At 38.6% G+C, this 14,199-nt stretch overlaps 1 protein-coding gene across 2 annotated transcripts in view; it reads right to left on the reverse strand.

The window, feature by feature from the left end:
• Positions 1–14,199, reverse strand: part of phactr3a (phosphatase and actin regulator 3a) — a 46,998-nt gene that overhangs the window by 12,490 nt on the left and 20,309 nt on the right. For both annotated transcript variants that reach the window (XM_079801847.1, XM_079801848.1), the window contains exons 2-7: positions 7,851–8,012; positions 4,886–5,041; positions 4,376–4,588; positions 4,078–4,297; positions 3,797–3,939; positions 222–375 (exon numbers count right to left, since the gene is read on the reverse strand). In XM_079801847.1, the coding sequence (XP_079657973.1) occupies positions 222–375; positions 3,797–3,939; positions 4,078–4,297; positions 4,376–4,588; positions 4,886–5,041; positions 7,851–8,012 (1,048 nt within the window). The remainder of the gene's footprint in view (positions 1–221; positions 376–3,796; positions 3,940–4,077; positions 4,298–4,375; positions 4,589–4,885; positions 5,042–7,850; positions 8,013–14,199) is intronic.

The following is a 14,199-nucleotide window of genomic DNA, read 5'->3' on the forward strand; positions in this document are numbered from 1 at the left end:
GCGCTAAGCTTCCCCCCTGGACGAAGTAATTAATGGATATAAATTAGTAGCTAAATGAATATTAGAATAAAGGTTGCCAGTGTATGCAGGCAAAAAAAATTGTATTAAGCAGTCTCAAAGTCTCTGATGACATTCTCATGTATTTCCAAAAATGTCCTGAAGAGGGCAGTGTAATGTTTTATTTGCATATACAGTACAGTAAACATACATTTATGACTTACTTGGCAAGTTTCATTTCGATCTGTTGACGGATCTCCTGTCTCTCCTGGTCGCTCCGCGCAGGAAAAATGTTCCTTTCTTCCAGCTCCTGTTTGCTGGGACGATTCCGAAGCTTCACGGCCAGCAGCTCCTTCATCATCCTCCTTGGCAATGTGCCTGCACACATTTTCCATAGAATTCATACCTTAATGACATAATCTAAAAGTACACCAGATTTCCAGACTACAGACACTTGTATTAAGCAATATAAAAAAACCCAATGATCCAATGACAATATCATGGCAAACATTCTGTAGAAAATTTTGCCTGATATTCTAGTTATAATAAATCATTGCGGTACATCTCATATCTTATGTGCAAAGAAAATAAAGCATCGCATTAAAAGATGCTTCTTTACATGTTCAACCTTCTACAACGTTGCTGTTTGAGCATGAAAAATGTCTATAAAGCAAAGCACAGTCACTCCAATTGGAGTTATTCTCTATATCAGTAAGACTGTTTCTGAACTCCCTGAAACGCCTCCATCGAAGTCTTCATTTTTCGCCCAGGAATGAACATGTCACAATATTCCTCATTGAAATAATTCCGGCCCAAGACATATATGCAAAATGAGTTTGTTAGTAGTGTGTTTTCAACCAAGCGGCAACCTCCCGCAGTTTCTCTTGAATCCAATACGGAAGTGCCTTAAACTGCAATTCATCGACTGGCCGCTAGGGACAGGCTCTAGAAGGGAGCAGAATCTCATTGAGCCCCATGTTAAAATGGCCAACTTAACAGCAGAAAAACACATGTTTACAGCCTGGGACAAATTGTGGTTTGGTCTATACGGCTAATTTTGCCCTTCGTGACAACTGTGAGGGGGGTGAATTATTTATAACTCATTCTTTTACATTATATAAATCTTTAAAGTTCTGCATAATTAAGGGCGTGGTCACTTTGAGTGACAGGTGGATAGCCGTTTGTCTGCTGTCTGTAAGTCATCACGTCACCTCAGCTCCACCCACGTCCCGCCTCATTGCCCATTTTCTGTTATACGGGAGTGACGCGATGACAAGATGGCAACGACCAGCTCGTCCCTACTTTACGCTTCAAAACTGCTCTTCGGAATCCTATGGGTGACGTCACGGACACTACATCCATATTTTTTAAACAGCCTATGGCTGAAACCAAGCGTGCCGCACAAGTGCTGAAAAGTGAAGCCAAAGCGGCTCGATCGCCCCCAGGTGGTTGGTCCCAGTGTAGTTCATAAACCCCGCCCTCTCCATGTATTCTAATGGGACACGAGACTAACTAAACAATCAAATTACACTTCAAATACATTTTTCCAAAGATAGTTTCTGTCATTTTAGGTAGTGAAGTGTTAATTGACAGAATCAGAGATTAGGAAGAACATCTTTTACTAGGGATCAACGTGCTCTACTTCCAGTACATCCGGTACACGCACACAGCGTATTACATCATCACGTATTACGTATCACAACATCCCCCCTGTTTAACATAAGTGTATAACATAGACAACCCAGACCATAACAAGATTGCATGTTGTTTCAATAGGGTGCACACTATGCAAATTTAAACAATAACAACCTGTTTGGGTTAAGTGTGCAGAAATGAACATTCAGCCTATATTTGGTTTTAATAGTAATGCTTAACTTTTCATTCAGTTTTACACATAGTCCTTGTATTGCACTGGCTTGATTATGACCCGTCCGGACCTTGTGCATGTTTGTTTGGCTTTGGTATCTGTTGCGTGTTCGTGACTTACTTCTTCTGAACTGGCTGGATTGCTGTCTTTGTCGTCTGCTCTTTTTACAGCATTTAGCCCAGTGGCCTCTGTTACCACACATAGAGCATGTATCATTGTACGCAGGGCATTGTTTTGGCTTATGGTTTGTGTCACAGTTTTGACATGTTCGTCCTCTTGTTACAGCATGGACATTTTCAGTGTGTGACATGCCAAGCTGCTGTATCTGTTCATTACCAGCTGCAAAGGCTTCGTACTTTCGCCCCTCTGCTAGTACGTCGGTAATGGGGTAACCTTTAGGCTTACTGTATAGGTAATTTCTTAAGGCATCAAAAGGAGTACTGGCAATGATAAGTTCGACTATACGTTCATTGAGCTCTTCGTCAGTGAATTGACATTTCAGTGCTAAAGTTCTAGCTCAAGTCACAAAGTCGTCGATGCTCTCGTTTGGTTTTTGTCTATATTGCATGAGATGGAGCCTGTGGATTCTGAAATTCACATTTATCTTTAGTTGTCCTTCAAAAAAATTCCACAAGGTGTCAGGCTTTCTCTTATCTGCATCACTGAGCCCACTTGCATTGAGTCGTTTTAATCCTTCATCACCAATCCCTCGACATATTTTCCTAGCTTGTTTTCCTTCATCCGTTATTTCCTCATCTTCCAGGTAAAGATTCATTTTTTGTTTAAATAAAGATATTGCTTCACTCAGATCGGGGTCAGACCAGTTCATGATTGGTAGTTGTGCTGCCATTTTAGCACATTTATCTTGTACTCACGTTGAAAGTAGTCGTTCTTTTCCGTTGTGTTCTCTGGACCGATTAGCAATTATCACGCAGACAATGCTCCTTCACGATCCCACACAGACGTACAGAGCGCGTCACGGAGTGGTCTCCCGTTTAGGCATTCCGCTTTACACGGAGTAGGCTCGCGTCACTAGTCGCTCACGGACACACACGCGGGTGATATTAAGGTTGTTTACCGCTGACACCATGAAGTATTAATTGACAAAATCAGAGATTAGGAAGAACATCTTTTACTAGGGATCAACGTGCTCTACTTCCACTACATCCGGTACACGCACACAGCGTATTACATCATCACGTATTACGTATCACAACAGGTAGTTGATGTAAGTTCAAGTGTTTGTTTTTTAAAATAAGTCTGTTTTTAGTTAGTTATTTGATGCTATAAAAACAGGAGTTTGAAATCATGATTGACAGCTTCTCTGAGCGAAGTTGTCACTGAGGCACCAATTGACTTTTTTCAGGATTTTCGGTAGGAGACTGGAGCTTTAGCTTTAATTTCTACATTTCCATAACTGTTTATTTCACACCGACATAATGAGTTGTTCTGCCGTTAACTGTACTAACAGACACTGTGGGAGTTTGGGCAGGGTTTTGATATCGTGGCTCAACTTCCTGCTCTGTACTGCGCAGACGCAGGTCCCAAATCACCGCAAGATTTCATAGATGCCATATTCGGACACTGGCGGCTTCACCTTTCTACAATGGAGGAGTGAAGGGGCATCGTCCATCTTTTTTTACAGTCTATGAAACTCAAAGTTATGGTAAGGGCCGTGACATTTCTATAACGACACACCGGTCCAGCTGACCAATCAGAGCAAATTGTGCTTTTCAGAAGGAGGGGCTTTTAGAGCGAGTCAGAAACTAAACAGAGCATTACTGACAGACTGGGAAGAGAGGTGCTACCACAATGTCAAAAATAATGTTTGTTTTTTTAACATTCAAGCATTTCGGTAAAGCCCTAAAACAAAATCAAGACTTAGTAAAAGGGCATAATATGGCTTCTTTAATAGTTGTGTAGTACACTCACCAGAAATGACAGAATCGTTCCAGCCGTCAATGTCGTAGATAATTCCTGAAGCATCAGTGAAGCAGTTGTCTTGTCGAACGTTTTCCTTATTTTCCTCTGCTTCCTTTCTGTTCTCACCATCTCCACTTGGCTCTCGCTCAATGCTAAAATAGAAAAAGAAAGAAACACACTTTAATGGGATACACTAATATTCATTTTTACAGAAAAATATTTCTTAGACCTCCTAAAAATTCATTCTGAAATCAAGCAAATAAAAGTCATGATAGGTTTAACATCCTCACCTTTCCTGTCTGAGCTTTGATGCCAGTGCTCGATGCAGTTCTTCTATTATACAGCTAGGGGGCAGTGGCGGATGTATGCTACCTATATGCGGTGACCCCACAGAATTAGTAAAATGCCCTCTTAAAACCACAGGACTGGGGCCATCAGGGACTCTTGAAAATTCTTTCTGGAGAAAAGAGTTTGAGTGAGGCACTGATGCGATGACGACTTTACCCGGGTCTGTGGAAACAAAAAATGCATTCATATTCCACGATATCAAATTTGATCTGATTTTCATTATGCGAAAAATGAACACACCTTCCTCCGTGCTTAGCTGAGAAACGAGATTGGCGTGACTGCTTGGAGGAGACTGCTCCTGCGGTTCATCTTCCTCATCTTCCTCTCCGTCTTCTTCATCTTCCTCAACATCTTCATTCTCATTTACAGAGGGAACCGCCTCCTCGTCCTCGTCCTCATCCTCGTTTGAATTTGGTTCTTCCATTGTCTCGTTGTCCTGTACAGAATCTACCACTAACAGGAAACACAAAATCATAGTTTAAACTATTAGGAATGCAATTCAAGGCTGTTGTTCATTGGTCATATTTGTGTATTGTGTATTTGTCAATGATATAAATATAAGAAATATGATGCAGTGAAGAGTGTCATAATTTGGTCAGTCAAACAGATAGCCCTACCCCAAACTCCTGCTTTTGACTGAGCAATAGTGTACAGTGGTCTTACTAGTTTGAACAATAAATGATATATATCATATATATATACATGTATATATATATATACATTATAAATATACATCTAAAGAGCACTCACTGCTAGGGAGATTGTCTTGCTCTGAGCTGAGGTACTCCATGCTACTGATGCTGAGAATGGGCCCCTGAGAGCCAGGCAGTCGGATCTCAGCATCGGAGATGCCCTGGATGGGAGAGCTGCGGTCTGGAGAATGAAGTCCACAGGCCAAGGCCACATCTGCACACAGAGGAGAAGTGTTTTCATACTTTTAGGCTTGCATTAGATTGTTCAACTCACAAGCACTCATAATTTACACAACATATTTGTATGCACAACCAGTTTCATTCACACGCTCATGTAGCTCCATCTGTGCCATCTTCTGGCTGACATGAGATCACTTTGGGAGTGCTATAAAGTTTCATGCCCATTCAAACAGAGGGGCACATCCCACCAACCTCAGAGTTAAAAGTTAGTCTACACTCACAAATATTTAGGCCTAAATTTAAGATTTAAAGGTGCAGTGTGTAGTATTTATGAGGATCTATTGACAGAAATGCAATATAACATACATAACTATGTTTTCAGTGGTGTATAAAGACCTTACATAATGAACCGGTATGTTTTTATTATCTTAGAACGAGCCATTTCGATCTCCATACACCGCAGGTCCCCTTACAGTGAAGTCGCCATTTTGCGCCGCCATGTTTCTACAGTAGCCCTAAACGGACAAACTTCTCTACAGAGCACTAGCTACTCTCTGCTGTCTCAGACGATGACATATTTGTCCTGTGTCGGCCACCATAGCGTCTCCATGTGCTTCGAAAGGGAGGGATGAGCGGTGGGTGAGTGCAATTCACAACCTCATCGCTAGATGCAGCTAACATATACACAGTGCACCTTTAAGCATTTGAATTGCATATAAATGTTTGGATTGCACAGTTTTAACATAAACATAAATCATATTTATATATTAACAGAAGAAAATGCTTTCTCAATGAACAGATTTTTGCTGATTCCAAGCCATTTGAATACATTTTGATTGAATGACATACATTTATATATAACTGACAAATATGCATTGCATCAAGTTTATTAGTTTATGTCAAAACTGTGTAATCCAAATGGATGGAAATGTTTATATGCCATTCAAATACATACATGTAAATCTTTAGGCTTCTCAAATTTAGGCTTAAATATTATAGTGTCATTGCAATTTTACTTTAAATAAAACGCTCAGTCCAATAACAGACTGCAAACATCTGTCCTTTTTCCCCAGTGGAACAGAATGTTAAAGATACAACAAAAAATGCATACTGATCAGTTCATTTGCAATTTGAACCTGGGTCAGCATAAATGCTAAGATGTGCAGCACTAGACTCTCACATCTCTTAAGGGTATTCAAGGGCATTTCATTGTACTTAAAGAGCATTTACTCATCCTCATGTGGTTCCAAACCTGTATGACTTTCTTACTTCATTGGAACATAAAAAAAGTCCATAAAATGAGAGTTAATGGGTTCTAGAAAAACACTGGAGCCCACTGACTTTAATTGTATGGACAAAACAGTTGAAACATTCTTCAAAATATCTTGTTTCATGTTCCACAGAATAAGCAATGCAGGTTTGAAACGACATGAGAGATTTTGGGGTGAACTATACCTTTGAAAGTAGAAGAGTCACTGGTTAATCTCTCCAAAAATGGTGTATGACACACCTGCCGTTTGGTTGCACTAAATGATTGTCCTACTCGTTGCCAATCTTAACACCATCAGAAGACTAGCAATCCGCCCTCATTCCCTGCATGCATCTACTAGCATTGGTGTATCACTTCCTCTGCTAAACTTGATTGGATGACTATATTGTCTCATTATGTAACTAAACTGTTTCTACAGCTGTCTGCTATCAGTTCACGCTTGATTAAAATATCTCTTGCCTCTGGTACTGTTCCATTAGAACTAAAAACTGCTGCTGACACCCTAATTCTCAGGAAACTTTGTCTAGGTCCTGTGTTAAATAATTACAGCCCTATCACAAACCACTGCTGAACAGAGCCGTTTCCCCTCAATTAGAGTTGCACCAAGTTTCTTATATTCTATTCAAGCCTTTCAAAGCAGAATAATGTCCTTTAGACATCTCTCCACAGGGCCATAAATGACCTCCTCCTTTCTGCTGAGTCAAGGGTGCTAAATATTCAACTCCTTCTGGGCCTCAAGTCTTTATTGGATTCTGTCTCTTAGACGTTGGCATCACTGACAATGGAAACTCTCCTCTGGTTGAGTTCTTCAATGACAAACAGCAGTTTGTTTTTCTTCTGAAACAAATCCTCGCATTAGTCCTGTTATCTGGGGTATCCCCCAGGGTTCTGTTCTTGGTCCTCTTTCTCTCAGCCCAAGCTAAGTTAATATCTTTGTAGAAATTAATAAAGTGCTAGTTAGGGCACTTACTAGCACTTTATTAATTGGTCTACACTATTGGTCCGAACATCTTCTGTTCAGGCCTAGTTGCTCCACAACGGATCAATTCCAGACCGAACTGCCCGACCTCAAATGTTGTTAGGGACAACATTGATCGTAAAATTCTGGACGATATAAGCTGATAATTATTTTCATGTCATGGTTGATATTAAAATTCAATACTATTTAGTCTAAAAAAATAGAAAAAGAAAATTGAAACAATACAAACCTAAATCAGAAATTTTAAACTATACAAGTGAATTTAGGCATCACAGAATTTTAAAGATTACATTCAACAGTGTTATTAAATTAGCATTATCAGAGAATAAAATAATTGTATAACCATCCATATATTTATGGTTCACAGCTCCCTAATTTTGTTTTCCACTTCTATCACACTATTTTGTATCCTTTTTATTGGACTCCCCATCATTGAATAATGTCTTGCAATATTTTTATAAATCTTTGTTATCAATTACCTCTATTGTTCACAGGAAATAAAACATTATGTCCATTACCTTTTTTTTATAAAAAGTACTTTTAAATTGCTCAACACAGACAAATAAAAGGGCAACAAAGCCCTGGTTGTCTCACCTGTAGAGCTCTGCTTCAGCTTCTCGTTTTTCTTTTTCCTCCATTTCCACGGCCTGAAAATGCGCCCCAGTGTGGCCAGCTTGCTGTGGCGCCGGATGGGAGGGGTGTGGACTCCGCTCACCAAACAGCTGGAGCGCAGCACTTTCTGCTGCTCCATCACATCTGTAACACACACAAGACAGACAGGAACCGTCAGCACTGAGCAGTGACATCCAATGGTATGATAGATGATACTGATTTTAAACATTTATAATTATTTATATATATAAAAAAAAGTAGTATTATTTATATAAAATGAATGAGAAGTATCTGGACCCCATATATATATATCTATATATATATATATTTTTTTTTTTTTGACACTACTGCTGTTTGTTGTCGCAGGATCGACTTTGGATTTTTGATTTTACTGATTTTCTACTCTTTTATTATAATTTTTTTTATATATTTTAGTTTATAAGCACTTTAAACACCTTAATATTTGACAAAATTGTATGTAAAATTGTTTAGAAAATACTACTACTGTTTGTCGTTGCAGGATTGACTCTGGATTGTTGATTTTCCTACTGCTTTCCTACTCAGAAGCACTTTAAATACTTTAATAGTTTAAAAATATATATATTTTATTTTAGAATTATTTTATTTTATTTTGCATCTAATCTCCAAAACGCTTATCTTATGTTGGGTCGTGGGGATGTGGGTCTTTTAGTTTATTGTAATTTATTTTACTTACATTATAGGTGATTCATTAAGTCATTCATTATAACATATACATTATTATATAACGGATGACATCATTTCCTGCTCAAAAGAAGGTAATTACAAAGCATGTACCTCTTGGAACTTTTCAATTATTTTTCTATAGGAATTTTCTAATATAGTCTTTCAGTTTTGAGCTAAAGCAGATGTTAATCACAGCAGCGCTTTATCGTCAAAGAACAATTGCATATTTTACCACACAAAAGCCTCTACAACACCCACAGCAGCATCATATCCTTCAACAGGCTAGACCTAATCCTTTTAAATATTCACACGCAGGAAAAGTGCCATTCATAGAGCAAATGAGTCAACGCTGTGCCAAACACTCTGTTACCGAAATAGTGTAGTGTGGGCAGCGGCAGCGAGCGGGTGCCATCACAAACCCAGAGGCGCTGCACCGCGCCACATGCACGGAGGTCCTCCTATCATTGACCATACAAGAAAAGAACCGGGTCAAACAACTGAGCGTCTCTGCTCAAGTAACCAGTGCGATACGGAATCCAGGTCAAGCCTGAAAACAGTGTGGCGAGGCGAGTCAGCAAAGCCAGGGTCAGCAAAGCCTAGCTGTTACTATGGTTACTGCTCCACCAGATGCAGAGCAAAAGCCCCCTCGGAGGCAGAATCCGAGCGCCGTATGAGGGGCTGCCACTGTCTTAGGAAAGGGAGGATGGGGGAAACGGAGAGAGGAGGGGGAATGGGGGTCTGTTGCTATACGGAAGTGCTTGCAGAAGACCTCCAGCAGCCAATCAGGACCCGGCCTTTCATAACATATAATATCAAGCACACTACCCCTTTCTTCAGCGCAGGGAGGTGCGTTACAAGGGGCTAGTGTTGCCCTGGACAATCTGTTGCGATAGAAAACAGAATAAAAATGTAAATGTATTCATTGTTCATCAAATATTAATATTGCACACATGCAGCTAATGGTGGCCGCAGTAACTGTTACACAATGCATGCGATTAAGGAAGGGAATTTTAAAAGGAGTAGTATAGAAGGACATACAATCCAGTACATCTGACAATATTTGGATGAATATTAATGCAGTTATTCATGAAGTAAGCGACAGAAGAGCAAAGCACAGCGTTTTATGAACAGAGAGGCAATCAGCACATAGGCCTGCATGCTGGCTGTGCGCCACAGATGCCCACGTTACCAATATCTCAAAACCACCTGCCAAACTCCTGCCAAAACCGCTGATATAATGCTCACGGAGACCTATGGACATATATATCATGCATACAGTGTCTATTAATACAATAATTATTATAATATAATACAGGACAAAATGGCAGAATCCAAAACTCCCACACTATTAATTATAAAGCTTCACAGATCATTCGGTTGCCAGTTATTAATACAATATTAAATACAATACGATACAGGACAACATATGCCAAATAGAACACACCCACTAGCAATCTCGATACAGTGCTGTATAATATTATTAAGATTTTAATGTTGAAACGCTCCAAGTTCCAGGCTCTGCTGTTTGTAAAAGGTAAATAAATGAATAAAATGGAGATTTGTGTTAAATAATCCTGCCTGGTTTGATTTAGGCTGTAAGTTTCGGTTCGTTTTATCAAAGGCGTTTATCTCTGTCACAGCTCATTGAAAACACTTTAAACATGACTTTAAAGAGGTGGATATCTGTGCGATTAACACACCCAGACAACAAAGAGACTGAGAGACACTACGAACCCCTTTTTTAACATTGCAGATTGGCAAATACTGCTTAATGCTCTGTCAGCAGATCTGCACTCCTTTAGTCTGCGGCCCCCTTCACACCTGATATTAATATGTGCTTTGGATCTGAATGATCTTGTTTGATTCTTGTTCATCAAAACGCTTTTTCATCCACAATCAGATATTTTAATTTTTTTACGGTTAACTTAAATTGAATTATTGTCATAAGCAATGAGAAATGAGAGACAGTGGTATATTGTGAATATAGTCAGGACAGGAGTGAGTATAGTGTACTATTAGACGTGATACGCAGTATTGGAACGGATGTATTCACCAAACAGAAGCCAGGATGGAAAAATGTGATATAATGAGAATTATATGTTATACAAATATGGGTAACCTTTACAATAAGGTGTCATTGTTACCTTCAATTTGAAATATATATATATATATATATATATATATATATATATATATATATATATTAGGGCTGTCAAAATATTAATCGCGATTAATCGCATCCAAAATAAAAGTTTGTGTTTACATAATATATGTGTGTGTACTCTGTTAATTATTATTTATATATAAATACACACACAAGCATGTATATATTTAAGATTTTTATATATATATATATATATATATATATATATATATATATATATATATATATATATAACATTTATATTTATATATATTATAGATTATATAAATGTATATACAGTATATACATGCAAATATTTCTTAAATATATACATGAATGTGTGTGTATTTATATATAAATAATAATTAACAGAGTACACACACATATATTATGTAAACACAAACTTTTATTTTGGATGCGATTAATCGCGATTAATCTTTTGACAGCCCTAATATATATATATTATTTTATTTTTTATTTTTTATAAGCGACAGAACAGCAAAGCACAGCGTTTATAAATATATTAAGAACACACTTAAAGGTATATTCATTAAAAAAAAACATTCTCTCATCATTTACTCATCCTCATGCCCTCCCAATGTAATGCCAGTGAATGGGTGCTGCTTGGTTGACGCTTGAAAAAAAAAAAAAAATTTATAATAATAATTCACAGTGATTGTAACGTACAGGACCCATACAGCTCCAGTGGATGAATCACTGTCTTCAAAAGCGAAATGATAGGTGTGTGAGAAAATACTAATATCTGTAACTTTTTTAACTGTAAATCCTTGCTTTTTGTCTATTGTCACACAACGCTGAGACACATGTCGTAAGTGAGTTGTGAAGTTTGCACGAGAAGTGGCTCTGTTCTTCTGTTATTTTTAAACAAAGGCTGTGTTCAAAATCGCCCCCTATACGTTACTGCACTACTATAGTTCACTTGAAGGAGTGAATGAAAACGAGTGAGTGAATTCAGACACTGATTGCACCGGAAGGGTTGCCGCTTTTGCATAGTTTGTGCTTGCTGTTTAATAATCATTTGAAACGTAGCAAACTGGCAGCTCCAGAAGTAATGAAAAGATTTCTCTTAAACTCTGTCATGGAAACTAGCATGTATAAACCGTAATTAAACAATTTAATAATACATTAAAAAGGAATTTATACCTGTATGATATTACGCTGTACCCACATTGGACCAGTGGTTTGGAAAATGGATGGATTGATGATTTTGCGGGCGCCATTTTCTGTTCAGATGCGGGAATTCATTCGGCATGACGTCACAGAGCATTATGGGTATTGTCTAGCTGTTGAGTGTGCATCGGTTGTACACTCTTTATTGCAGTGCATTGTGGGATTGAATAAGTGAACTCGATAACGTCCACTATGGTTTCTGACACCACTACAAATGGCTATCGCCTCTTATTTAAAGAGTATAGGGGGGGCGATTTCGGACACAGCCAAACTTTACAAAACACTTACGTTTATGTCAAGCCGAACTTGTGAATGCACTTATGACAGTTGGCCGAAAATAATGGTTTATAGTTAAAAAAGTAAAAACTATTTTTTATTTTTCTTACACCTATCTTTTTGCTTCAGAAGACATTGATTCATCAGCTATGTGTGATTTTTCGAGTGGCACCCATTCACTGGCATCAAATGGACTCACACACCCCTTTTCCACCAGAATGGTTCCAAAGCCTGTTCTCAGCTATGCAAACTGGAGCCTGTTGCGAACCAGCTGTGCGTTTCCACAGACTTGAGGAACGAGTGGTGACGTAATGCTGCTACGTATTCTTTACCTGACTATAACCAGTCTAAAATCAATCAGTGCATGTCCCGGTGTTTGTGCAGGCAGTGCGGCACTTTTCTTTTGCTGTTCACAGGTGTACCCAGACAAAGGCCAGGAACCCGTACCGGAACCGTGTCATTGGAAAAGTATTTTTCCCTACATTTTTTTGCTTGTGTTTATCTGAAGAAAGGAAGTCATATACACCAGGATGGCATGAGGGTGAATAAATGATGAGAGAATTTTCATTTTTTGGGTGAACCATCCCTTTAATATGGTCCACGCAATTTACGTCTGTTTTCAAATACATAAATATCGACATTTTTCCAGCTCAAGCAGAACACTCAGGAGAATAAATCTTTTATATCAGATGAACAATTTCAAGCTGAAATTCTGTTTTAACCTCTACACTCAGGTGATGGATGCTTTTATTTAATAAAGCTTTTTGGCATTGGGAGAGGCTTTAAGTAAATGTATGTAAATGTAACGGAGTTGCTTACAGTCTGTCCTCTGAGGCTTGTTTTGGAGATGCTGACCACATAAACAGGCAGCAGGCAAAACCCATTTGTCTGCAGTAGATAGATACTAAGAGCTTGTTATTGTAATGTCACCCTAGAGATGAAAGTGGGAGATTGAGAATATTATTCAATTCATCAATGACTGCAGACTAAAGATGCAATCATAGCAGACGCATGAATGTGGGCCTCATTGTAAGTGGTCGGGCAATATGAGGTGCTAGTTGTGCTGTTTAGGGCTGATCTGAGACCAGTATACACTATAGGTTTCTTATAGCCAGTATAAAGCGACACACATTTATATTGCTTAAGGAGGCCCTAAAAAACACACCTGAGATAATAAAGGCAAGGTGGTCTCTGTATTCCGGGCCATAGAAATACGCACACTACAGTTCAAAAGTTGTCTCTTTTGCTCACTGAGACTGCATTTATTTAATAATGTGAATTACTTTTACAATTTAACTGTGTTCTACTGTAATATATTTTAAAAGATAATTTATTCCTGTGATCAAAGCTGAATAAGAAAAAAACACCAGCAAATTAAGAAAGCATCTTCGTAAGCTTGACAACACGTGTTGCAAATACAACACGAGTACAAAAAACTCTGACTTTCAGGTCATCGACAACACCACTGACAAGTAGACATTGAACAAAAAGCATGTCCCAGCCAGGTTTATCGCTTGTTGGGGTCCCCTTGAAACATTTCCATGCTGTTTTCAGAACGTTTCTGTATTTAATTGCATTGTTAGTATTTGCAGCACGTGTTCCCAAACTGATGAAGACGGTTTTTCCATAAAATTACCCCATGATGGAAACCCCTTAAAGGTTCTATATCGAACCTTTTCTTCTGGCACATATTAGTTTAAGCAATCAGTATGAAAATACAAACAATCATTTTTCAGAAATTAGTCATAAGAACAGGTAGTTTAGTGTGAGAAATGAACAGTTCCTGTCGTCCAACAAAAGAAACCCCATAGTTTACCCCCTGGCTCAACAACTGTGCCGCCATCTGTCAGAAGACAAGTGCCTGCGGTGTAGCCTCCTCAAGATGCTAAAAGTGGAACAGACTAAATAACGAGTCTCTGATGAGGCTTAAAGGGACTTGAGACAGCTTTGGCCAGTGTTGCTTAGAAAAAGAAACAGTAGCTTTTGCCATCAAACAGACCTCTGCACTGCAGAGCA

Source organism: Gobio gobio (assembly GCF_949357685.1).
Source record: "Gobio gobio genome assembly, chromosome: 21".
Classification (NCBI taxonomy): Eukaryota; Metazoa; Chordata; class Actinopteri; order Cypriniformes; family Gobionidae; genus Gobio; species Gobio gobio.